The sequence below is a fragment of the Lithobates pipiens genome, unplaced genomic scaffold (assembly GCF_037356315.1).
Source record: "Lithobates pipiens isolate NorthernLeopardFrog02 unplaced genomic scaffold, aLitPip1_a1.2 Scaffold_30, whole genome shotgun sequence".
NCBI lineage: Eukaryota > Metazoa > Chordata > Amphibia > Anura > Ranidae > Lithobates > Lithobates pipiens.
The window spans coordinates 158,052,896-158,080,515 of NW_027507791.1; the positions used below are offsets into that span (position 1 = coordinate 158,052,896).

The 27,620-nt window shown below is 44.4% G+C and overlaps 1 protein-coding gene across 11 annotated transcripts in view; it reads right to left on the bottom strand.

Annotated features, from left to right (window-relative positions):
• Positions 1-14,810: 14,810 nt before the first annotated feature.
• MTA1 (metastasis associated 1) overlaps positions 14,811-27,620 on the bottom strand; it is a 635,520-nt gene continuing 622,710 nt past the window's right edge. For 9 of the 11 annotated variants that reach the window (XM_077465019.1, XM_077465018.1, XM_077465021.1 and 6 more), the window contains one exon: positions 14,811-21,528. In XM_077465019.1, coding sequence (XP_077321145.1) covers positions 21,387-21,528 — 142 coding nt within the window. In that variant the 3' untranslated portion in view covers positions 14,811-21,386. The remainder of the gene's footprint in view (positions 21,529-27,620) is intronic. The other 2 variants (XM_077465025.1, XM_077465023.1) reach the window with 1 other exon arrangement.

A 27,620-nucleotide genomic window follows, 5' to 3' on the forward strand; every position in this document is an offset into this window, starting at 1 on the left:
TAATAAACACCTTCATTTACAAATTGCATTTTGTGTTTACTTGTGTTGTCCTTGACTATTGTTTAAATTGGTTTGATGTTCCGAAACACTTAAGTGTGACAAACATGCAAAGGAACAGGAAATGAGGAAGGGGGCAAACACTTTTTCACACCACTGTATACCTCCATTGTTTTTTGCCCTCGATTGGATGGTTGACATCTGCCTTCGGGAATTTTATTATGATTAACAGGGGGTATTTATATGTATGAATTTGTGAACATATTTATTGATGTGTTTATTTATTTATGTTGTACAATTATTGTTGAATATATTGAGAATTATATTTATTATCCCATTGAGGGATTTAAACAATGATGCTGGCTCCACCTTAGGTCACGCCCTGGTAGGTGTGGCCACCAAGGGGTGATTTTATGATTTTGTCTATATATATATATTCTGGAAATGTGGGGGGGGCTCTGAGATATGCCCCAGTCGATGACCTATTGTGTCGAAACGGGCTACGCTTATCTTACGCTTCCCACATTGCTTTTAATCTTTTTATGTGATCACATTTTATGTCATTTGTTTTACTTTAAGATGTGAATAAAGCTTTAGATCATTTTTGACCTGCACTATTGGCATTCTTTGCCTTTTTGTTTTTTACACCATGGGATTGTTCTGAGCCATTCTGGAACCTTTGCTGAGCCCTTTTCATCACAAGACGTTTGGTGTGGATAGGCGCTACTCTCCATGATGGCCACCTTGTAGCCTGGATCGTCTGCCTCCATCCTCCCTGTGTGATAGTGGTTCTAGCACTTCAAGTCTGTATGATAAATTGCCGTATGGTACTGTATCCAACTTATCTGGTAAGAGTGTTTAATCTCTCTATCTGATTTCCACCTGTGAAGCTAACGCGATTGATTCAAGACTCACTCTGACTACAATTTTGGGCGATTGAGTTACCGATCACTTGATCGGACTATTCAATGTGTGGGATTTTCTGTTATATCACTACAACTTTGGCCAATAGAATCACAGATCACTTGATTGGACTATTCACTGTGTGGGACTTTTTATTTTAAAGGACTTCATCTGTGCCAGTTTTCAAGTCATTGGGTATCAACCCTGGGAACCCCAAGACGTGGAAGAGCAGGCCAGGAGAAGGTAACTGGTAAGCCCAATAAGTCAAGGCCGCCCTGCAACGGGTTATGGCCGCTACAAATCTATGGTTTTACACTATTGGAGCCTTTATATCCTTTCATGTAAATATACATCCATCTATGAGACTTGAACGGTGTGGGACAATTTGGAGAATATTGGTCCATTCCTCATATTGTGGAGATTATGCTAACCAGTGGGATGGTCTGAGGGTTTGGGAGGCTGCAATACCATCTTATGCTCTCTGTGATCCTCTGTAATGGGGGGGGGGGGGGTCATACACTTCCGGTAAGAAGTGAATCTTTATGCAGTGGTGGTGGATTGGACACGGCTCATATTTATGAAGAATTTTTCTGGATGGACTTGTATTTCATTTTCACTTTGTCATGCATGGGTGAATACCATTTATTTTTGGACTATATTTAAAAGGATAATACTTTTTCACATTTATTTATTCATATTGATTTTTATTAATTTGTGTACATTTTAGCCACTGGCAGTTATGATTTTGTATACACGATTTGTTGTGTGCAGTACATTTTAGGTATTGAGTTTTGATTCTCACAGTGTGTGCCTCTCCAGTGTTGATTCAGACTCACATGGCCTTTGATTAACTTTCGGCCAATGTGGCTCAGTTCTATTGGCGAGGCCACCGATAAATTTATTTGTTTCACTGGTTTACCGCAACTCATAATTTTTTCCTTGTTTGTTCTCTGCATTTATGTTGTACAGTAGAGTTGCAGCTTCCAATAGGTCTTTATAGACCTTTTACAGTAACAAATTCTATAATGTAGCGCAGTTTCTTATCCAGTTTTCCAAGCATCTGCCAGAGCCAGCAGGAAATTGTGGCAGAGGAGGCCTCACATTAGGCTATCCGTGAGCATAAAAATGAGTCTGACCTCCTGCAGGAGGCTGCAGTGGACCACAGCCAAGCAGTGCAATGCAATCTTCTTAGGATTCAACGGTCATGGACAGAAAGGCAGGTCAATGTCCTCATTCAGATGAGAAAACTAAAATCCCCTTCTGAAAAGAGGGCACAGACAAAACACCAGATACTGAGTAGGACCAAATGGGGAGACTTACAAGACAAGGTCGCCCCTTTCAGACACCCCCCTCAGAGAAGCGATGGCGACCACAAATGCAACATTTAGAGAAAAAGTAAGCAGGGGATAAATGCAATACTCTTCAAGAAAGGCTTCTGAAGAACCAACTTCAAGTCCCACTGTGGGATGAAAAACCCCTGAATAGAGGTGCGAATAAGGAGGTATGTGGCTAAGAGACCCTTAAAAAGGACATCAATTGCCGAAAGCAGACCCTGATAGTTCTCCAGGCAAGTTTTTTGTTCAATGCCTTGTTGAAGAAAAGCAAACACCCGAGACGAGATGTGGACGGAAACCTGGCAATAAAAGCCTTTCAGGTGTGAAGATATATCTTCTGAGAGTTAGACCTATGAGCATCCAACATTTTGGAGAACACCAAACTCGACAACTCCTTGTCCCTCAAAGCTGGCTTTCAGTAGCCATGCCATCAAGGCCAGAGATGGTAATACAGGGAGGCAGAACCAACCCCAGGACAGACAGGGCTCCTGAATAGGCAACCACCAGGTAGCGTCTCTAACCAGCTACACCATGTTGGTGTACCACCGACCACTCTGGAGCTACAAGAGGAAGCAAAATCCCTTCAACCCCTAAACAAAGCAGATTCCCGTTCAACAGGAGAGTACAAGGAGATTGTCTGTTCCTAGTGATCAGGAACAGCGATCTCTCTGTACTCCCAGTCAGTCTACTCCCCCCCACAGTTAGAAACACCTCCCTAAGACACACTTAACCCCTTGATCACCCCTAGTGTTAACCCCTTCCCTTCCCTGCCAGTGTCATTTATACAGTGGATATTTTTAGCTCTGATCATTGTAATGATGTCACTGGTCCCCAAAAAGTGTCTGATCTGTCCGCCGCAACCCCTCTATAAATTGCTGATCACCACCATTACTAGTAAAAAAAAAAAAAATATTAATAATAAAAATGCCATAAAGCTATCCCCTATTTAATGCGATTTTTTTTTTTACCAAAAATATGAAGAAGAATACATTTTTCAAAATTGTCACTCTTTTTTATTGTTTATAGCACAAAAAATAAAATGCAGAGGTGATCTAATACCATCAAAAGAAAGCTCTATTTTGTGGATTCTGTTTGGGTACGTCGCATGACCGCACACTTGTCAGTTAAAGAGACGCGGTGCCGTATCGCAAAAAATGGCCTGGTCATTAAAGGGGGTAAATCCTTCCTTCTGGGGCTGAAGTGGTTAAATGAGACAATACCAGTGCATCTGTTGTCATGGCACCTTCCTGTTGAGGTAGGATGCCAGAAGATCCATGTCAGGGGTTACACGAGCTAGGCAGATCGGACAAAACCCATTCCCCTGATTCATCCACCATTTCATGAGTGAGGTAGTCTACCTGGCAAGTCACGACGATGGAAAGTGCCCAATGGAGAAGGGCAGAACATACCATTCCGCACACCATAAAAAGCAGGGAGACTCCAGCGCTGCTGTCTCACTTCATGAGCCACCCAGGTGGGTGACATAGGCCAGTGCGGTGACAACGTTCAATTGGATTGTGATCAGAAGCCCCCCCTAAGGTGCGTCCATCGCTCCAGAGTTGGGTGAGCACTCGCAGCCCCAGGACAATAATGAGTAATGATGGGCAGATGAGCCTCCCCCAGGGTCCAACAACTTTATGCCAAACCCAGGACTCCTCCCCAGCCAAACAGGTGATGTCTGTCCAGTAGAGGGGAAGTGAAAATGTCCCAGATTACAGGGCAGGGAAACACAACAACCATAAGAGGAAGGCCCTCTAGTCGACCATTCTAGATGAATCTGGTTGTCTAGAGAAGCTGTAGATTCGGCCCAGACATAATTTTCCTCTGCAGACCCTTTGTAAGAAAACTACGCCTTGAAAGCGGACACCATAAGACCCAGAGCCTGCATGCAATAATGCAGGAGGAAGCTGCCAGGGGTTGTCCAAAGGAGAAACCTTTTGCCTGCTCGGAAACCAAAGTCCTACAGGGAGTGCATTGTGATTTCGGTCTCTGCAGTGTGACCTGGGAGCCCGCCTGCAGGAGCAGGTCATCCAAATAGTTTGTTGCATGAATCCCCCTTTGTCACAGCAATGCTAGGACTTAAGCCAGTGGCTTGGAAAACCCCAACCGCAATGTGCAGGAATCACTGATGTCCTTCACACCCGGGAACATGCAGAAATGGAACCGTGGTTTCCATGGATGATAGTAAATACCCTTGATGGAGAGGGGATATCACCAACCAGATAGATTCCAGCTTAAACCTCTGCCCCAGCATGAATCAATTTAGGGTATTCATGTCCAGGATCAGGCAAATCCCATCCTGTTTTTGGGGGGTCACGGATTGGAGTAAAACCCTGGAACCGGCTTGGGAACTGTGACAATCACTCCCTTGTGAAGTAGGCCCTGCATGAGGCGCAATTGAAAGAGTATTTCACCAATCTGCATCTTTCGCAAAGTCAGACACAGAGTGTGGACCTACTGGTCAGGGATAGGCGATGCCCATGGGTCCAGAAACCAGCAAAGATGACCCCCCTACCCTGGAGACGAGTGAGGCAAACTTTAATACTGAGGTGGACTGAGCTGCAGGCTTGGTGAACTTTAGTCTAAGGAGCCAGAGGAATGAAAAATGCACATGAGCAGTGAAGGAGGGCTCAGACGTCTGACATGAATCCTTTCACTCTTGGCTTGTGGGAGGAAGGTACCGTGGGAGGATCTGGATGATGTCGTCCAAGACAGCACCAAAAAGACAAACCCCTGGAAGGGCAGGTTTGCAGGTCCACTTCAGAAGTCTGGTCAGCAGGCCAGCATTTGAACCAAAGCACCCCCCAAGCAGCACAGCTGAGATGGAGAGCCTGAAAAAAGGGGATTGAAAGGAAGTGGAGCAGCATCTAGAGATGCATCACATCCATGCTTCGGGCCCTGGACCAACTGGTCTGTCAGGTCCACATACACCCGATCCACGTCTGGTGTTCAAAACTTGCCGAAGGAGCTAAGCCTTTTTGATAAGCGTCTGCTAAACCAGGGCCTAGGCCAACACTGGGCGCAAAGCCGATCACGGGATTCAGAAAGGAGAAAAACTCCTCAACTAGTATCACAGATGCAGTATTAAAGCTAGAATGGGGGGGATTCACCACAAGAGATGAGGTCCACTTCTTCAGAAGGGCCTTATCAAAGGAAATGGACAACCAAGCTCATCAGGGTCACAAACGGCTGCTTTGGGCATTCCCAGTGTTGTAGACACATTTGTAAAATATGTGGGATAAAAGAAAAATCCAGTTGATGGCACCATAGAGAACAACTAGTAATGGGTCCAGCATCGCCTTATATGAAATAGCCACCGATGCTGTTTGCCGCATGGGAATGGTGCCAGGGGAAACACCATCTCCCCCCAAGGGACCTATGCAAACATACAGCTATGCATCCCAAGAACAAGGCAGAACTGAAACCCAGCCAGCAGGGGGCCAAAACAGCACCGGATAACATGAAGGAGCCAGTATGAATCTTAGGCCATATGCAGGACACAAACAGTAGACCAAGCATGCAAAGGGTGACAGATCCTCCCTCCGACCACTATCCGGTTGTAGGAATGTCCTTTTTTTTAAAGCAAGGAATATAGGCAAGATTCGATCCTGCTAACTACAGGGTACACAGACGCCGCCAGAGCGCAGTCACTGAGCCACCGCTGCACTTTGTCACCCTGGGGATCGCCAGACTGCATCGCTTAACAGGGTCCAGCAACAACTGCCAAGGCTCTCCTTTTAGCGCTACAATGTGAGGCAGGGAAGCAAGACAAAGGGAACTGCTCCTAGTTAAAAAGACAGTGACACAGTCTGCCAGCAACTGGCCACCAAGCTCCTTTCCACATGCCCGCCCATCAGGTGAAGGGCACCAGCCTGCATTCCACATTTGGCTTTGGAACAGAGCATGGGCGTAGGTGACGGAGAGGAAGGACGGGTGCCCACATCCAAAATGTTGGGTGCAACATCCTGCTCCATTAGGCCGCAAATCCAAAGCCTAAATTAACGGAGTCAGACAGCGTGCTGCGGACACCCACAGAGAAGCGAGGTACCAAGCTCAGGCCAGGCAGAATACTCCCTTTCCAGCAGCAGCAAGGGGAGAAATAAAAACAACTCCGCAGGTGCTAGCTCTGAGGAAGGACCGACCTGGGCAGGCAGGGGAGAACACACATGCAAAAACAAGTCACCAGGACACTAGCAGGCCTCCTCTGGCTCAGACCAGGGGATGCCTGTCTAAACAGTGACACAGGCAATGCTACCTGACACTCAGAGGTACAGTGGTCCCACCAACGCACCCCCTATAGAGCGCACCTGGCACCCCATGCCCCCAAGCAGTAGGGAAGGGAAAGGTGGAGGGGGGATAAGAGAAGCCAAAGCATATAGGGGAGGAGGAGAACCCGCAGGCCTGACCACCCCAGGGAGCACCCGCACCCCACACAGCTCCCAAGACAGAACCTTCTCTTGACTGAAGTGGGGGGCTATCAGCCAGAATAACACTGTGACATTGACTCCAGTGCCCGGTCATATGTGTCCCTGCAAGACTGGACTGCACCAGTCCAGAATGGGGCTTAATCGCTGCAAACCCAGCATTTAGCTAAAGGTCTGCGTGCGCTCGATGGCCAAACTGTCACCAGTGCTGGGACCAATTCTATTGAACTTGTTCATAAACGATCTAGAGGATGGGGTAAACAGTTCAATCTCTATTTGCGGACGATACTAAGCTAAGCAAGGCAATAACTTCTTTGCAGGATGTGGAAGCAAAATGTAAAATAATGCATTTGGGTGGCAAAAATAGGATTTTTAAAACAGCTTACCTGTAAAATCCTTTTCTTTGATGTACATCAGGGGACACAGAGCCATAGTACTTACTACGTGGTTATATCGGCTTATCAGGTGCTGGACACTGGCACGTCCCTTAAGGCGTGAACTTCCCCCATATAACCCCTCCCACTACTGGGAGTCCTCAGTTTTGTGGCCAAGCAATCAAAGAATATAAGAAGAAGGGAGGGACCTCTGTGCCCCCTGATGTACATCAAAAAAAATAATTGTACATGTAAGCTGTTTTAAAAATCCTATTTTCTTTTCTTACATCAGGGAACACAGAGCCATAGTACTTACTACGTGGGATGTCCCATAGCAATGGCAACTGAAGGGGGGGAGATACAACAAAAAAGGAAGTCAGGGAACTTATACTGCAGCCTGCAGTACGCTGCGCCCAAAGGCAGAATCCTCCTGACCCCTAACATTGATTTGCTAAAATCTGGTAAATGTATGAACTGAAGACCATGTCGCGGCTTTACAGATCTGAGCCGCAGAGGCCTGATGATGCCCCTCCCCAGGAGGTACTAATCGCCCTGGTAGAGTGTGCCTTAATATGAAAAGTAGGAATCTTTCTCTTTAAACCATAAGCCTGCACGTCCTACTTGACGAATCCATTTGGCAAAAGTGGATCTAGATGCTACCTGTCCTCTCTTTGGACTATCCAGCATAATAAACAAGATATCTGTCTTACGAACCTGAGCGGTCACCTTTAAATACACTCTGACCGCCCTTACTACATCAAGGGAATGTGGCAACCTCTCTTCCATAGATTGAGGCTCTGGGACGAATGAAGAAAGAACAATATCTTGGTTTAAGTGAAACCCTGTCTCTACCTTTGGCAGGAATTCAGGATGAGGGCGTAAAACCACCTTATCCTTATGCATAATCGGATATGGCTTCTTACAAGACAGAGCCGCTAGTTCAGAAACTCTTCTGGCAGAAGAAATAGCAACCAGGAAAATTATCTTTCTGATCAACAGAACCAAGGGAATCTCCCATAAAGGTTCAAACGGCTGCTTTTGTAAAGCTGACAGGACCAAGTTCAAATCTCAAGGATTTAGGGGTGTCTTGATCGGAGGACTGATCCGTGTTACCCCCTGCACAAAGTTATGCACTAAAGAGTGAGAAGCTAAAGGCTGCTGAAAGAACACCAACAAGACCGAGATCAAGGCCAGATTCATCTCTAATCCCATCTGTAAGAATTCAAGAATTCTACCTATAACATATTTCCTGGGGTGCCAACCCCTGGATCCGCACCAGGCAACATATGCCTTCCAGACTCTATCGTAAAGGATCCTGGAAGCTGGCTTCCTGGCATTTATCAAGGTAGATATGACTGAAGGTGATAACCCATGACCCCTTAAGATGTGGGTCTCAATAGCCAGACCATCAAATTTAGCATCTGTAAGGTAGGATGGAATACCGGACTCTGCGAAAGAAGGTCCGGCCATAATGGCAGATTCCAGGGAACTCCTACTGCCATCCTTATGATCTCGGAGAACCAAGGCCTTCTGGGCCATGCTGGGGCCATGAGAATAACCTCCCTTTGTTCCTGCCTGATCCTGCAAAGAAGACGCGGAAGTAGCAGAACTGGAGGAAATGCATAGATCAGAGAAAACTGATCCCATGGGAAGACTAATGCGTCTTTTCCGCAAGCTAGCGGATCCCTTGTCCTTGACACAAAGTTGTCGACTTTGTTGTTGAATCTGGATGCGAACAGGTCAACGTCCGGAGTACCCCATCTTGGACATATTGCTAGAAAGATGTCAGGTGAAGAGATCACTCTCCTGGAAGCAATTGTTGAAGGCTCAAGTAGTCCGCCTGCCAATTCTCTATCCCGGGAGTGAACACTGCCGATAGGCAAGGAACGTTGTGTTCTTCCCAAGACAAAACGTGATTCACCTCTCTCTGGACTGCATGACTGCTCTTGCCCCCCTGGTGATTGATGTAAGCCACAGCCGTGGCGTTGTCGGACTGAATTCTGACAGGACAGCCCTTTAGTCTGGCCGCCCAGGCTCTTAAAGCCAGATGGATTACCAGAATTTCCAAAATATTGATAGGCAAGGTCCTTTCCAACCTGGACCACCTTCCCTGGACAGAATCCTCTTCCAGGACCGCTCCCCAACCTGACAGACTGGCATCTGTGGTTACTACCTTGCAGGTGAAAGGCAGAAATGTCCTTCCCTTCTGAAGTTTGCTGGACATCAGCCACCAATTTAGGCTCTGACGTACTTCGGGAGCAAGCTGAATCGGAAAATCTAAGGCCTAAACCTTTTTGTTCCAGGCTGACAGGATTGCACTTTGTAGCAATCTTGAATGAAATGTGCGTAAGGGACAGCCTCGAAGGAGGCCACCATCTTCCCCAACAATCTCAACAATGGAACTGATTCTCTTTGGAGGTAGAAATACCTTTCCCTGCCTGGTATCTATGATTAGTCCCAGGTACTGTACTCTCCTTGATGGCCTCAAGGATGACTTTTCTAGGTTGAGAACCAAGCCTAGAGATTCCAGGTAGTTTACCGTTGTCACCGGACCGTGGTCTAACCCGGAAACCGACTGATCTACTAAGAGTAGGTGGTTCAAATAGGCTAGGACCATTATGCCCTGACCCCTGAACCTGGCTAAAGCAGGATCTAGAATCTTTGTGAATACTCAAGGAGCTGTGGCTAGACCTAATGGCAGGGCCACGAACTGAAAGTGACGGTTTTCTACCTCGTAGCGTAGAAACCTCTGGTGAGCGGGAAATACTGGCACATGAAGATAGGCATCCTTGGTATCGACTGAAGCCAAAAATTCTCCTCCTTGGAGGATGGCTACTACAGACCGAATTGATTCCATGTGGAAGGATCGGATGCACAAGTGCTGATTTAGATCTCTGAGATCTAAAATAGGTCTTACTTCCCTGTTTGGTTTTGGGACCGTGAAGAGGTTTGAATAAAAACCTGTGCCCTGTTCCTCTAAGGGAACCTCTGATATGACTGCCTTGGCTAGCAGATGGTCCAGTGCAAGAAGGAGAGCCTTCTTTTCTGGGTCCTTGGGAACCCCTGATCTTAAAAACCGTGAAGACGGCAAAACTCGGAACTCTAGTTTGTAACCTAGAGACACCGCAGAAGCCACCCATTTGTCCTGACATTGCTCCTGCCAAATCTTTGAAAATTGCAGGAGCCTTCCCCCTACCCAAGCGAGCGAAGGGGCCCCTTCATAAGGAGGCTTTAGTACTCTGCTTGGTGGGCTTCTTTCCCCAGGATATTTTCTGACCTAGGCGCTGTCCTTGGGGTTTCCCCCTTGAACCTGATGGCTGAGGCCGTCGAGACTGCCTAGAGGCTGATGTCCCTGGTACAGGAGAAGAGGCCTGCTTAAATGAGAAGTGTCTAAATGTCTTCTTTACTGGCAACAGAGAGCTTTTGCCATTGGAAATCTTTTGTAAGTATTTATCCAAATCCTCTCTGAATAACCGTTCACCATGAAAAGGGAAACTGGCTAGGAACTTCTTAAACGGTGCTTCGGCTGACCAAGCCAAAGAACTCTGCGAGAATGCACTAGTCCCAACAGCAGACGTGAAATCTGAATGGACGCATCTCTCATCGCATCTACTGTGAAACACAGTGCGTCTGCTAAATCAGCGTACTGCTGAACCTGTTCAACACGTAAAAATATAAGCATCTCCTCAAATTGCTCCTTAATGGCCTGGGATACACCCATTGCGGCCAGAACCGGCTGCACTGCTGATCCTGCTAAAGCCATCTGGTTCTTAGAAAGGTGCTCCAGCTTCTTATCCGCCGAGACCTTCAACATAAGTGCATTATCAACCGGACATGTGAGATTCTTATTTACAGAGGTAATCGCAGCATCAACCGCTGGAACCCCCCCATTTCTTATAGAAATCCTCTTCCATAGGATACAGTTTGGCAAACCTCTTAGGAGGATAAAACTGCTTATCCAGATGCTCCCACTCTGCTTACATAAGCTTTCTTAGCCATGCATGGATAGGAAAGGCATCTCCAGCCAGAGGAGGTTTTAAAGATCCTAACTTAGAGATGGCATCATCAGGTAGCAAAAAGGTTGACCGAACCAACCCAGTGAGAGCGTGCACAAGCAAGCTCTCTTGTGGTGATACTCCTTTCGTGCTAGGATCCTCAGAAGAAGGATCCATATCTTTAGGAAGATCTGTCTGATCCCTGGCATCCTGAACCTCAAGAGGAGGATCTTGAGCACTTGAAGGGGATCTACTGTGTTTAACCCCTCTCTGAAGGGATAAAATTGCATCAAGCTTTTTCTCTAAGGCAGCAATGGTAGAGGACAACACTTCACATGTGACATACGCAGGGGCTGAAGCGCCTTGAGCGACTGCAACAACAGCTTCCCCTGACGGCTCCATCTGACTGGCCGCAACACTCTCCAAAGAGGAAGACATTCTTTTAGACAGGGTCTTAGTTTGTTGTGACCCCCTAGAACCCTTAGAGGAGTTCCTGGCCCCCTTGCCACTCATAGCTTACAGTACAAAGCAGAGGCACTACCAGCAAAATAATGTAACACTTGCTAGGCTATAGTACATTACAATAACTGCTATTAGTCCGAGCTATACAGTACAATGTTGTCAATCAAAAGGGAGATCCCTGTGTCACCAAACCTGACCAGCAACCACTCTGCTCTGTCCCTCCACCGCCAGACTGCAGCTCTGCCTGTGTAGCTTATACTTCCTCCACGTGTGGCCGGCGTCTGATGCTGATTAGCCACACCCCGAGTGAAAACGTCCCCCCCCTTCCAACTAGGGAAGTGTATGAGTGCCAGCAACATGGCAGCCGGCGGTGGTAAAACGGACAGAATTTGCCCCAAAACCAAAATTTTTTTTATTTATTTTTTAAGAAAAAAGAGGCAGCAGGCTGGCATCCAAAGGAACAAAAACCGCCACTCTGGGGGCCCAGGAAGTGATCAGACCCCCTTCATTCCTGGGGGCCTGAGCTGGCTTGAACGGAGAGGAGAGAGAACGCGTCAGCTGTTTCCAGCGTCAGAATGGTGAGTGCTCAATACAGCCTCCAGTAGTGACACATAGACATGACATGACATAAATACATGGAAGGAGAGATTCCTTGCAGAAAGTCTCCCCTACCTTTCTGCCACAGGGCTTTATCAGAGATAAAAAGCCCAATCTTCGCCCTTCACGGCAGGCTCCAAGACCTTGAAAGGAAACCTTCAGGAACAGGGGTACACTCAGGTAATCCCGCAATCCTAGACCTGTGAGAAGAACCTGTCAGTACACTTTTATTGGCCTTACTACCAAAAAGTATTGGATCCCAGGGCCCAGCTTAAAAGCATTCGCAAGCAAAACCTCGCGTCTTTGGATGACGAGGCCCGGGTACCATTCATTTAGTCCATTACAGAGATATCAGAATGGATCCCGTCAGGATGGCTGGCTTGCAACAAAGGATTACTGCCCGTGGAGCTCAGTACACACATCCTTACACGTGCCCAACACCTTAAACACTGGCGAAAAAACTGAGGACTCCCAGTAGTGGGAGGGGTTATATGGGGGAAGTGCACGCCTTAAGAAGCGTGCCAGTGTCCAGCACCTGAAAAGCCAATATAACCACCTAGTAAGTACTATGGCTCTGTGTCCCCTGATGTAAGAAAAGAAAATATGAATGCAATCTATACACTGGGGGGGACAATCGCTGGGGGAATCTAGGATGGAAAAGGACTTAGGGGTCCTAGTAGATGATAGGCTCAACAATGACATTCAATGCCAAGCTGCTGCTAACAAAGCAAACATAATATTGGCATGCATTAAAAAGGGGATCAACTCCAGAGATAAAACGATAATTCTCCCGCTCTAAAAGACTCTGGTTTGGCCGCACCTAGGGTATGCTATCCAGTTCTGTGCACCAGTCCTCAGAAAGGATGTACTGGAAATGGAGTGAGTACAAAGAAGGGCAACAAAGCTAATAAAGGGTCTGGAGGTCGTTAGTAAAAGTGATTTCAATTCACAAATACCATACTGGTGACCCCACAATAGGTATAAAACTTTTTGCGGAAGGGAGTGTAACAAGACAAGTGGCCACTGATTAAAATTAGAAGAGGTTTAACCTTAAACTGCATAGAGGGTCCTTTACTGTAAGAGTGGCAAGGATGTATCAGCGGTGGTATCAGCAGGGAGCATCAATAGTTTAAAAAAATGCGATAAGCACCTGAATGACCACAACATACAGGGATATACAATGTAATACTGACATATAATCACACACATAGGTTAGACTTTATTGACTTGTGTCTTTTTTCAACCTCACTATGTAACTAGGGTGCCCACTGGATCTAAATTATCCAGCCCAGATCTCTGCAGGAAAAAAAAAGGCTTTGGAACCACAGGCTTGCCTATAGCAGACAAGGGGTTTTATAATAGCTAGAACCACAGGTGGGGCTGTTTCTTTTCTGTCGTGTCCTACTCCTGTAGGTGGCGATATAACCCTATGGTCAAGGGATTAATGGTGTCCATTAATCCAGGAGAGCATAATGGAATGGAAGGAGTATGTTGTGAATCCTGTGTTGCTGCGGAGATTCAGTATCGACGTTGAGACTAGGAGGAAGAAAGAATGAAAAGATTGAACTCTGTAAGCTTCAATGTGCATGTGAATGGACAGATGGTGTATGCTGTATTCTCCAGGATAATCCATGAGTGACTGTGCAATATCTGCTGTCGATATATAAAAATGGTTTAAAAGTTTTTTTAGTTTTTTTTTTAATCATACTTACCTAGGTAAATGCAGCATCGGTCTGATCCTGCATCTGTCCCCCTCCGGGTCTAAGACGGAGAACTGAGTGAACAAAGACCACTAATCGCTTGGATCTCAGAGCTCCATGAGCAGAAAGCTGGTGACTGTCAGTCACTGTTGTCTGCTCTGCCCTTACCCCCCCCCCATCTCCCCCACGCTCACTAGAGCGATGGACTGCAGAGGGGATGGAAACAGCTGGCACAGGCTCTTGGCTCGCTAAGAGGCTGAGGCAGATGCCGATCCAGGGTTGTGGGCGGATCCCATAGAAAAACAGCAGAAAAAGACAGAATAGTCTTCTAATATTTTTTTTTGTTTAACTTTATTGCCCAAGCTTATTGTCACGATCTTGCCCCAGCATGGACCAGCTCTGTGACATCACCTGCTGTCTGCTGAAAACGGGTCACAGGTTTGAAGAATGAATTGCACTCCTGTAATCCATAAGAAAAATACAGCTAAACCATCTTTGGCTGTACTTCTCCTTTAATACAAGGTTGCCCCCAACAAGAACTTCTAGAACGACTGAACAGATTTAGAGATCTGCCAATATGTGGTGTTATATACAGTAATTTAAGTGTAACATGCTTTATTCTATGTCATTTTAATTAAATATGCAGGTTGATGTATATAATGAAGACTTTTCTTGAGTGGACAACTGGGGGATTGTATGGTTTGAGAGTGGAGCTCTTCACCTCACAAGTGGTTCAATGGCAGGTAAAGCATATTTCCTGACTGGCACAGACCACCGTTGAGAGATACGTTTATAAAAGATGATCAATCCTTAGTACAATAAAAGATCATACCCCAGAAGCTAACCCATCCAACATAGTGCTAAAGAAATTCAACCCACAGGGCCAACATGAATAGAGATTTACAATATATTAATTACTACGCTTTGCCAATTGAACCCGGCATCAAATCAACCGTGTAACTGTGTAAAAATGTGTAAATATACATGAAATTAGGGGAAAAAAAAAAGGTGCATCAGAGATGTATATAATTAACAAGTGCTTTTATTGTCCACAAAAATACCCAAAGGAATAAGTGTACTTTATTTAAAAAATGCAAAAGAATTAGGAATCATTCCCTATCAAGCACAGCGTGTCCATTTGATGATGCGATCCTGACAGTGTCCTCATCTTCCAGGAGGACAGCAATGAAACAATTCTGCCATATTGATCCTTTCAACCTAGGAACAGTTAATGTTTGGAGGTCAAGGACTGCTTTTTAATAATAAAAGGTAAAGGTTTTTTTGAAAATACTACAGATGATGTATAATATAACGCGAGGAATGAATTCAAGCATAACTGTAACGTTACTGATAATTACAAGCTCAGACAGATGTAACAGTTAGCAATCTGACAAATAAGGCATGGTAAGCTACACTGTGTCAGAAACCATGAATCAGACGGAGACAGAAGTACAGTTAAATCACACTTGTTTAATAATAAAAAAGTAAAGTAAACGTAGTCAAAACATAAAACAGAGTTCAGGAACCGGAATGGATAGTCAGACAAGCCAAAACATCAGGGAGCCAGAAGGAATGTCAGCCAAGCAAGTCTAACAGGAACAAAGGTAAGCGTCTCTAGAGATATGAACAAGGTGAATGCAGAGATCACCTGGACTGGACGGCTTAAGTAGGCAGGACTGACAAGCAGGATTAACAGGGGAGTCACTGTTATTTAGCCGACAGCTGAGCAGCCAGCTCAGAGAAGGAAGGGCTGGGCCCAGCCCCGACTGTACCCCCTCCTTAACGACCCCTCCCCCTTGGAGGACCACCAGGCTTGAGGGGAAAATGTCTATGGAAATCATGGAATAGGACAGGGGCATGTACGTCTGAGGATGGGACCGAAGAGTGTTCCTCTGGACAATACCCTTTCCAATGCATCAGGTACTGTATGCGCCCAGGGAACCTACGGAAGTCAACAATGGCCTGTACTTCATACTCTTAATGGTTCTCAACCTGAACAGGGTGAGGATGTGGCACCGACGTAATAAAGCTGTTGCAGACCAAAGGTTTTAATAAGGAGACATGAAATACATTTGAGAAATGCATATTAGAAGGAAGGTCTAATGAGTAAGTCACTGGATTAATCCTGTGAAGAATATGGAAAGGCCCAATAAACCGAGGTGCGGTTCAGGAAGTCTGAGGTTGCGAGATGACAGCCAGACCCTGTCCCCAACCTGATAGGAAGGTGCAGGCAGATGTCTGTTGTCAGCATGGAGTCTGTACCTATCATCAACATGTCACAAAGCCCCCTGGACGTGTACCCAAGTAGAACAAAGACCACGGATATGCTCCTCTAATGCAGGAATACTCTGCAGAATAAAATAGTCTGGTAAAATGGAAGGTTGGAAACCACAGTTCACCATAAACAGGGACAATCGGGAAGCAGAATTCAAGACACTATTGTGAGCAAACTCTGCCCACACTAAGAGGTCTGACCAGTTGTTATGATGGTCAGAAATATAGCAACATAGGAATTGCTCCAAGGACTCATTGGCACATTCTGCGGCCCCATTAGACTGCGGGTGATACGCAGAGGAGAAACCAAGCTGAATTCCCAACTGTGCACAAAAGGCTCACCAGAACCAGGACACAAACTGACTACCGCTGTCCAAGACAATCACCTTGGGTAGGCCTTGTAAGTGAAAGATCTGCCAAGCAAACATGTAAGTCAGTTCCTTAGAAGTGGGCAACTTCTTAAGTGGAATACAATGACACATTTCCGAGAATCGGTCAACCATCATAAGGATAACCATGTTGCCCTGGGAGTTGGGTAACTCCACAATGAAATTCATAGACAGGTGGCTCCAGGGCCTCTCTCCATTGGATATGGGTTGTAGGAGACCCACTGGAAAGTGTCGTGGAGTCTTACTTTGAGCACACACAGAACAGGCAGCTACGAAGGCGGTTACATCAGGACGTAGACTAGGCCACCAGAATTGTTGGGAAATGGCCCAAAAGAGTTGATTCTTCCCAGGGTGGCCTCAGACAAGAATGTGAGATTCTTATGGTCAGTAAGAATGAGAATCGGCACAGTGGTACCTTCGAGGAGATGTCTCCATTCTTTCAGGGCTATAATGATCGCTAACAGTTCTCTGTCACCAATCTCGTAATTGCACTCCGCAGGTGACAATTTCTTGGAAAAGTATCCACAAGGATGCAAAGCGCTCTCAGAGGTAGGACGTTGAGACAGAAGGGCACCAACTCCAGTCTGAGAAGCATCAACCTCAAGGATAACAGGTAACGTAGGATCAGGATGTGCCAACACAGGAGCAGAAACAAAGGTAGCCTTGAGACTCTCAAAGGCCTTAATGGATTCCAGGGACCAATTCTGTGGGTTACCGTCCTTTCATGTCATATCAGTCAGGGGCTTGACCAGAGCTGAGAAGTTACAATAATAGTTGGCAAAGCCAAGAAAACGCTGCAGAGGACATAAACCCATGAGTCTTGGGCCACTGTAGGACTGCTGAAAATTTCTCTGGGTCCATCGAAAAACCAGCAGTGGAAATTACATAATCCAGGAATTTAACCTGTTCACGATGGAATTCGCACTTCTCCAATTTACAAGAGAGATTGTCCTCTCGGTTTCTGAAGCACTCAGCAGAAATCTGTGGCGGCTCTCCAGGGACTTGGAAAATATGAGGATATCGTTGAGATAAACAACCACAAATAACTGCAACAAATCTCGGAGGACACTGTTGATACATTTCTGGAAAACTGTCAGGGCGTTATAAAGGCCAAAAAGCATTACGAGGTACTCATAATGGACTGTTCTGGTATTAAACGCAGTTTTCCACACGTCGGCCTCCTTAATCCTCGTGAGATTGTATGCCCCTCAAATCAAGCTTCATGAAAACCGTTGCTTCCTTGAGACGGTCAAATAACTCCGTAATCCATGGAATTGGATAGGCATTTTTAGTCGTGAATCGATTGACACCTCTTATAATCCATGCAAGGTCTCATTTCACCACTCTTCTTCATCACAAAGAAGAAACCAGCAGGAGACAAGGATTTGCGGATGAAACCTTGAGAAAGTGCGTCTGCAACATGCTCCTCCATGGCCTTATCCTCTAGGACCGACATAGGGTAAACCCAGCCACAAGGGGGTATGGCTCCAGGTTGAAGGTCAATTGCATAATCATACGACCGGTGTGCAGGCAAACTACTGGCTTGACCTTTGTCAAAGACATTGCTAAAATTGTGGTACTCCTCCGGCAGGGAGGAGAGTGAAGAGGTGCACAGGACCTTGGATACCTTCTGGAAACATGTCTTACTGCATTGTGGTGACCAGGAGAGAACCTCAACACTGAGCCAATAAAAAGAGGGGTTGTGCCTCTGTAAACAAGGATAACCAATAACCAGCGGAGACTTAGGTGAGAAAATAACTTGCAATTGGATTATCTCATGGCGAAGAGCCCCTACGGCCATGGACAACGGAACAGTCTCATGAGTCACATGGGCAGGCTGTAGAGGTCTCCCATCAAGAGCCTCAATGAAAAGTGGAGTGTCACACAGCTGCAGTGGAATCAAGTGCTTCAATACAAAGGCAGCATCAATGAAAAGGCCTGCAGCCTCAGCGTTAACTAGAGTCTGTATCTCGACGGACGACTCAGCCGAAGAAAGGGTAACTGAAACCATGGGCTTATCCTTCTGGATAACTGCAGATGAAACAACGCCACCTAAGGTCTGTCTGTGACAGAACCTCAAGGTTCGGGCGTTCCCTGGACGGGTAGAAGACTTCAAAAAGTGATCTGCCTGGCCACAATAAAGGCACAATCTCTCCCGCCTCCTAAAGTTTCTCTCATCCGCATTAAAAACCCAAGTGCATGGGTTCACCTTCACTGACCGACTCGGTACCAGGAGGCAAGGGTGGGACTGCAAAGCTCAGAGACAAATTTACAGGAGGCTTCCGCAAGCGCTCCTTAAAAGAGAGTCTTTCTCTGAGTCTGGAGTCAATGAGGATGGCAATCATGATCAACTTCTCCAGCTCAGTGGGTATATCTCGGGCTGCTATCTCATCCTTGATGGAATCCGAGAGACCATGAGTAAAAGCAACCACAAGGGCTTCATTGTTCCAAGCAACTTCTGCTGCCAGAGAATGGAATTCAATGGCGTAATCAGTAACTCATACTCTGTTTGATGGACATGAGGCACGTGGCAGCAGAATCGGAGCGTGTGGGAACGTCAAATACCCTTTTAAAAGAAGCCACAAACTCAGGGTAACTCAGTGTTTCTCAAATCCAGTCCTCAGGCCCCCCCAACAGGTCATGTTTTCAGGTTTTCCATTATTTTTCACAGGTGATTTGATCAGTTTCACTGCCTTAGCAATTACCACAGCCGTTTCATCTGAGGGAAATACTGAAAAGATGACCTGTTGGGGGGGCCTGAGGACTGGATTTGAGAAACACTGGGGTAACTCAAGACAAACAGGTTTTTCATCTCCCATAGATGGTTTGCCCAGGCCAAGGCTCTTTCAGAAAGCAAAAATATCACAAAACCTACTTTACTTCTGTCCGTGGGAAGCATCTCAAAGTATATCTCAACTTGGTTGTGAAACCCTCTGCATTGGACTGGATTGCCCCCAAATCGCTGGGGAAGTGGAACTAGAGGAGGTAATACTCAAGGTGGGTGCCTGCACAGAGACTGGAGCAGCAGCAGGGACGGCCTGCAACACAGGTTGTACTGGAGCAGCCACAGTGGGGGATTCCAGGTGAGCCGTGCAACTCAGGAGCGTTTGTAACGCCAAGAAAACTGATCCATGAAGTGGTCCTGCTCATCTAATCTGGAAAAAATATTACCAGCAATTGGATTGACTGCATCTTCTGAATTCATGGCCTTCACCTACTGTCAGAAACCATGAGACAGAAGTACAATTAAATCCCACTTGTTTAATAATAATAATAAAAAAAGGTAAACAGAGTAAAAGTAGTCAAAACATAGCCAGAGTTCAGGAACCAGAAGGGATAGTCAGACAAGCCAAAATGTCAGGGAGCCAGAAGGAATGTCAGCCAAGCAAGTCTAACAGGAACACAGGAGAACGTCTCTGGAGATTTGACCAAGGCGAAGGCAGATATCATCTGGACTGGATGGCTTAAGTAGGCAGAACCTACAAGCAAGATCATCAACAGGTGAGTCACTGTGGAGAGATAGGAGCTGGCACTTAGCTGACAGCTGAGCAGCCATCTCAGAGAATCAGAGAAGGAAGGGCTGGGCTGAAGGAAGGGTTGATGAGACATACAGCTCTCATCTGCAAACAGTAATAGTGATGGGTGGATGAATATTTTCCAAGAGAATGGGGGCTCTTTATCATTTTATATAATATATATATATATATTATGCTACCTGCAATAAACTGTAGTTCTTTGAGTGTCCAAGGCATCCAAGGCAATTACATTCTGGCATTCTCTGATAGTATGACATCCTCCTGACACCATCTGTAGCATGAATGAATGAATGAAATACTTGTATAGCGCATAATGCAAACTGAATCGCCTCTAGTCATCCCACACTATTCTGTATCTGTTGCCATAGCCTGGCTACTTGTAGCCAAAATCAGAGCAATTTTTGCATGTAAAAACGATAATGTCAAGTAATGCAGCGCAGGGCTCAAAATTTTGATATCTGCCCTGAGCCCTCTTTCATCTAGCACTGAAATACTAATCATATTCATAATACCTGGCCTGCTTGGTGATCATTACTGTACCCGTTAATGCATTTTGTTTATTTACAGTGTTCCAAAAACATCAAAATATTAGGTGTACATAGAAAAATGTTTTCGATGTAATTGGAAAAAAAAAAGATTGAATGGCACTGAGAGTTTACAAGGAGAGAACAGACCAAATACTGGTGAATAAATGGGTGGTTGGTGAAACCAGAGATTTATTTTAAATGTAAACTAAAATATGAACAGTTTATTGTAAAAAATCTTGGCATAATGGTTTCTATGTGAATGCATTTATTTGTATCCCAAAATTAACGATTTATGTGTGGAAACATTTTAATGCTAAACTTTAATCCCATAACACAAGAAGCACAATTATATTTTATCAGACATTTTCCTCAAAATTATATTCCATAAGTTAGATTTGTTTTTATTCAGTCTATAAATGGGAAAAAAACATTAAATGGCACTTTCAAAAAATCAATACACCTTGTAAAAAGAAAGGCATCAGCAATAATACATTTTCAAGTGTACAAAGTTTTAGCATCTTATTTGTAATTGCAATGAAATCGAACACTAAACCATAATTGTCAGAACTGTCCCTTTTAACATGTTACATTTTCTTTGTGGTTAGCCAACACCAGTCAAAAATATCTCAAAATAAAGAAAATGTACTAATAACAAAAACATTGTACATGTTTATGAGGAAATGACTGGGTTAACAAAAATTAACCAAAGCATTAACAAGTCTTTAGATTTTGACGCTTTTACAAAGCATGGAATCTTTTAAAAGATGCAAACAGCTGCAAAAAGTTTTAATGAACTCAACACTTTCAAAGTCAAGTATCATCATGAGAAGAATCTTCTATGGAGACTCTTGCAGATTATCTCTTCAGATGACTCTTAGTCCTCAATAACAATTGGCTCATCATTGACAGGGTGACGCATTGGTAGTCCCACCTGAGACTGACAGATAACTATATGTCTGTAAGGCCGACGGGCAGCTCTCTTGGTTTCAGAGGATGAGAGCATCTTTCGGACTTTTCTGTGTTAAAAAAAGAAAAAAAAATGTATGTTAATATTCCACCAGTTATTACACCCAACAGAACTGCCTTTCCTATTATAGACTGATTTAAAGCTCCTCAATGGTATATATAGAATTGGTCTAGAGTTGTGAGCAGTGTGACCAAGGTCTCTGCTCTGGTCCCAATTCGGTTAAACTTGTTCATGAATTATATAGAGGTTGAGATAAATAGTTCAATCTCAGTATTTGCTGATGATACAAAGTTAAGCAAGGCAATAACGTCAAAGCAGGATTGAGCAACTACAAGAAGACAGTTAAAATAGAGGGTTGGGCAGCTATATAGCAGATGAGGTTTAAAATTGAAAAGTGTAAAGAAATGCAACTGGAGGCCAAACATATGCATGCAAGCTAATCTCTAGGAGGTGAACTTCTGGGGGAATTGAGGATGGAAAAGGATCTGGGGGTCCTAATAGCAGCAAGAAAGGCCAGAAGACTATTATTTTTTATTCAAAATGGTGCTTTCTCAAGAGATACAGTAAAACTATAATTCTATGAGTTTACAAGACACTGGTTTGGCCACATCTTGAATATATTGTCCAGTTTTGGTCACCAATCCTCAGGAAAGATGTCTTTGAACTGAAGTGAGCCCAGAGAAGGGTAACAAAACAAATAAGGGCACAGCAGGACCTCAGTTACGAGGAACAACTGCAAAAATTAAACATATTCTCCCTGGAGAAGAAACATTTAGGAGAAAATACAATCACAATATACCAATGCAGCCATTCCTGCTCTTACCCCCCCTCCCCAGTGACAGCAGGCGTGCATATTCTTTAGGTGCCCGCTGTCACTGTTTGAAAATAATGTGGCCATGCAGTGCTCCGCCCACATCATTCATTCATAGTCCTCTGCGAATGGGGAACTACAAGTTCCAGCCTATTTGGCCTTTGTTGCTGTCGGCTTGTAGTTTCAATTAGTTGCCATGGCACTGTTGAGCACTCTGGTAGCTCATTCATTTTTACTGTCAGTGTGTATCTGTCTGCCCGTAGACAGCTACACTGAGAAGTCAGAAAATCGTGGCTGCAATTCTTTCCAGGCCCCAAGTAAAAAAAATACAAATAAATGCACATTTTTTTTAGCTGCAAAAAGATGTGCATAATTTTTTTTTAAAAATGTGAACGTATCCTTTCAAAAATGTCCATCATGTTCACCTATAAGTCAAAAATATGTATATTAAAATATCAGAATTCTCAGAACCCTAAACCTGCAGCTGGTTCAAAGGAAAGCAAAAAGCTCCTATAAAAAACACGGTCCAATTTGTTCCAATAAAAAAAAAAAACATTCCTTACCGATTCTTGAAAAGAGAAGGAATATATTTTTTTGCACATTCATACTTACCTTGGTGGATGCAGCATGTGTCCGATGCTGTATCTGTCCCCTGGCACCTCTGAACTGAGAACCGAGCAATCAAACACCGTTGATCGCTTGGTTTTCAGAGCTCAGTGAGCAGAGAGCTATAGACTCAGTCACAGCTCTCTGATCTTCTCCCTCCTCACTCATTGGAGTGCTAAGCTGTGCAGGGGGCGGAGTGGCCATCTCTGGCTCTTAGCAGCTCGCTGAGAGGCTGAGACTGGTGTCAGTTCAGGCACCTGGTGGATCAATACTCTGTGGTCGGGATGACGCGGTGCCTGGACTGACATTGGTAATGTCAGCAGAGAGTGGAAAATGGGTCACGGTAGTGCAAAACCAATTGCATTCCTGTGATCCATAAGAGAAGTACAGCCTAACAAGCTTTGGCTATACTTCTCCTTTAAACACTTTCAGACCACCCGGCGTCATTATTCGACGGTACTTTGACTTTAAATACCAGGGGTTTGGCAGCAGATAGCTGCCATAACCCCGGTATTTTCTTAAAGGCGGGAGTCAGATTTCAACTGAAAGTGGACATTTTTTTTTTGCATTTAAGTGTAAATGTGTGATTTGAGATCTTGGCGTCAAAAGGTCTCAGAATCTCACAATATGTGGATGTTTACATTCCTTGTAATAGGAATAAAAGTAATCCAAAAAAATGTTTTAACCACTTGCCGACTGCCCGTCGTCGTTATAGGTCTGCTGTTTAAAGAGGGATATTGTTGTTTTGGCAGCAGCTAGTGGTAATAACCCTGGTATCCTCTTCTTCAGCGGGCGGTCCGTTTTCAGATAAAAGTGGTCTCTGCAGGGGATTTGCCGCGAGATTAATTAATAAAGAGTAATAATTCTAGTAAAAGACCCCCTTTGTAACTCAAAACTGGTAACCTGTAAAAAAAATTTAAACATTGCCTATAGAGATTTTTAAGTGTCAAGGTATGTCACCATTCCACGAGCGGGCGCATTTTCGAAGCATGACATGTTGAGTATCAATTTACTTGGCATAACATTAATCTTTCAAAATATTAAAAATTTGTTCTAACTACTGTTTTTTTATTTAAAAAAAAATAAAAAAGTGTATTTTTATAAAAAAAAATTGCGTTTGTAAGATCACTGTGGAAATACGGTGTAACAAAGTATTGCAACGGCCGCCATTTTATTCTGTAGAATGTCTTAAAAATATATATATAATGTTTGGGGGTTCCAAGTAATTTTATACCAAAAAACTTGATTTTAACTTGTAAACACCAAGTGTAAAAAATAGGCCTGGTCCTTAAGTGACTAAAGATTCTCCCTGGATCCACATTCTACATTGTTATCTCTAAATATTAAAAGCCAGTTATACTTTATGCATTTAGAAACATATCAAAACATTTTTGAAGCATTCTAAAGAGTTGGCTAGCACTAGCCTCTGTGCATGTCTATTCCACATTTTCACAGCTCTTACTGTAAAGATACTTTTCTAAATGCAAATTAAACGTATTTTCCTTTAGCAAAAGGAGTGTCCCCTGTCATTAACAACCTTAAGGCTGGGTTCACACTATTGCGAATTGGATGTGGGGTTCCCCGCATTCCAATTCACATAGAAGGAGATTGTGACTGGCTCTCTATGGAGATGGTTCACACATCTCTGCAGCCGCTGTGCGTATTTTGGTTCATTTTAGGTCCGAATTTAGCCAAAAATTCTGTCTGAAATCAGACCTAAAATGGCAAATGGAGACAAACTGGGCTCCTACTGTGAGCGGATACATTCTCCAGTGTAAACCCTGCTTTAAAGAGGGGTTCCCACTTAAAAAAAAAAATAAAATTTAAAGTCAGCAGCTACAAATACTGCAGCTGCTGACTTTTAATAAATCGGACACTTACCTGTCCTGGAGTCCAGCGATGCGGGGGATCGCAGCCCCACTCGTGCCCTCCTATGCTTGGTGGCGCCGGCATTTTAACTGTGGGCACCCACTGTGCTTGCGCGAGACGCGCCGTGTGCCATCACTGGCCACGCAATCATCTGGGACCGGTCACGTGTCCCAGATGATTGACAAGAGGGAGGGGGGTGATCTCCCTTCCTGTGCTGAAGGAAGTGACGTCAGAAGCCCAGGCACTGAAGGAGGCAGACTATGAGGGACCCCCTAGCAACAGGCATTTAGTGGTGAGTAAAAAAAAAAATAATGTCTCCAAATGTTTTTTTTTTTTTTTTTTTTATAAGCACGTTAATACATTTTTGTTTTTTGGGGTGGAATTCCACTTTAAGAGACTATCTTGCCAGACCATTCATTTAAACAACACTTTTCCCATAAGATCATCATGTGAAAAATAAGTGCACCCCATGAAAATTGTTGACTTTTTCAACATATTTAAACTTGAAAACATTAAATCTTCATTCAAAAGGCGTCTAAACATATAGGTTATATACTTGAACAAATTACATAAAAACTGACATGATGCATTCATTCTCATAATCTAAAGTGAACAAAAATGCAGATTTCTCACATGTTAAAAGTAAGCACTCTCCTGCATTTACTGCCACTTCAAACCAATTAAATTAAAATAGGGTGTTACAATTTATTGCCAAGAATCAGAACCTCCTTAGAGAGTATTTAGGTGTAACTTGTCTTATTTAAACTTCATATGTAAGGTCAGGTGGTTTCTATACTATTGACTTGTGTGGTGTCATGTAAAGCTCAAAAGAGTTCTTTAAGGCCCTCAAGAAACAGGGTTGTGGATGCCTATAAGTCTGGCCAGGGATTTAAATAGGTTGCCAAATTATTTTAAATAAATTATTTCACTATATGAAAAATAATCTGCAAGCGGTGTAAATTTTACATGGATGCTAATTTGTCCAGAGTTTACTGGCTCAGCAAATTCATCCCCAGACCTAACTGTATGATCCTAAGAGAAGTCTCCAAACACCCCAACATTTATTTACAGGATCTGCAGGCAAATCTTGGAACAATTAGTGTAAAAGTGCATGCATCTACAATCATGGAGATTGTACTAATTTAGGCCTCATGCATACTGGACATTTGTGCAGCTAATTCTAGGGGCATCAGGCATTTTTTTTTTAACTTGCCTCTAAACTCCCCTGCATGCTAGCCTATGTGTCAAAGCTGGCAGCATTTAGGGGTAGAAGAGTTTAGAGGCAGAAAACAAAAAACACTGCCAGTGAGTCCATTTGCAGCAGAGTTTTGGCAGAAAAACACCTGAAGCTGATGAACGTGTGCCTAAACGGTCAGTGCATTTAGCGCTTGAGTGTTAATTGATTTCAATGGCCAGAATAAATGATTATTCTGACCAATTAAATGAATGAACACCCAAGCTCTTGATGCCTGTAAATAGGCCTAAAAGACCGTAAAAGCTTTAGGTACTTTTACAAGTGTCAGGCTTTTTTCTGCGAAGAAAGCTGCTGCCAGGAGGCAGGATTTCTATGAAAGTTTGCACTGTGTGAATGTGACTGGAAAAAATAGGATTTTTTGTACTCACCGTAAAATCCTTTTCTCTGTAATTCACTGACCGACATAGCTCCTCTCTTAGCTATTGGGTTGTTATGCCCACCACTAGGAGAATACTAGGCATTACTTGTTATGTAATACTCTTTCCAGTTCTGTCCAGCGGGCAGCCCCTTGGGTAACAACCCTCCAGCCTGCCATGCAGTCATCAACAAGCAGTATAACGTAAAGAATAAAAGGAGGGGCGGGTGCTGTCGGTCGGTGAATTACAGAGAAAAGGATTTTACGGTGAGTACAAAAAATCCTATTTTCTCTTATATTCACCGACCGACACAGCTCCTCTTTTAGCCATTGGGACTTCCCCAAGCAGTGCCAAACGAGGGGTGGGAAAAAGCATAGAAAACTTCATCCACCATGGCAAGTGGGAACTAGTGAAACTTTACCCACAAAAAACAACAGCGCATGGAGAAATCCACCACAAAACTGTAAATGTAATACAACAGTGCATTAAACGTAATGGTACTGCGTTTTTATCGAAAAAACAGGAAAAAAGAAAATATATTGCATATTCAATTGCAACGATACAGCCTGCAAAACTTTTCGGCCAAAACAGGCATCAGCCGATGCACTGATGTCTACCTTGTAGAACTTGGTAAACGTGTGGACAGACGACCAGGTCGCTGCTTTACACACCTGAGCGACAGACACTTGATGTTCGAAGGCCCAAGATGTTCCGATTGCCCTTGTGGAGTGGGCCGTGACCAGAAAGGGGGCACCTGTCCCTTCAAGGCATAGGCTTGCAGTACAATCTGTCTGATCCACCTGGAAATGGTGGCCGACGAGACCGCCATGCCTTTCTTGGGACCAGCCACCAAAACAGTGAGTCTGACTTCCGAAAGGGAGCAGTGGTAGGCAAATACACCTTTAGAGCCCGAACCGCGTCAAGAGCGTGAAGGGCCACTTCCTTTGGGTGTTTCGGCTTAGGACACAGAGATGGTAACACAATGTCCTCATCGATATGAAAAACGCGAGACCACTTTCGGCAGAAAAGACGGTTGCAGATGCAACACCACCTTATCCTTGTGGCTAACCAGATAAGGCGACTTGCATGACAAAGCCGCCAGTTCCGAAATCCTCCTGGCCGATGTGATGGCCACTAGAAAGACCACTTTCTGGGAAAGAGTCAACAGGGGAACCTCCCTGATATTTTCAAATAGTGGTTTTTGAAGCACCGATAACACCAGGTTCAGATCCCACGGGGGTAAC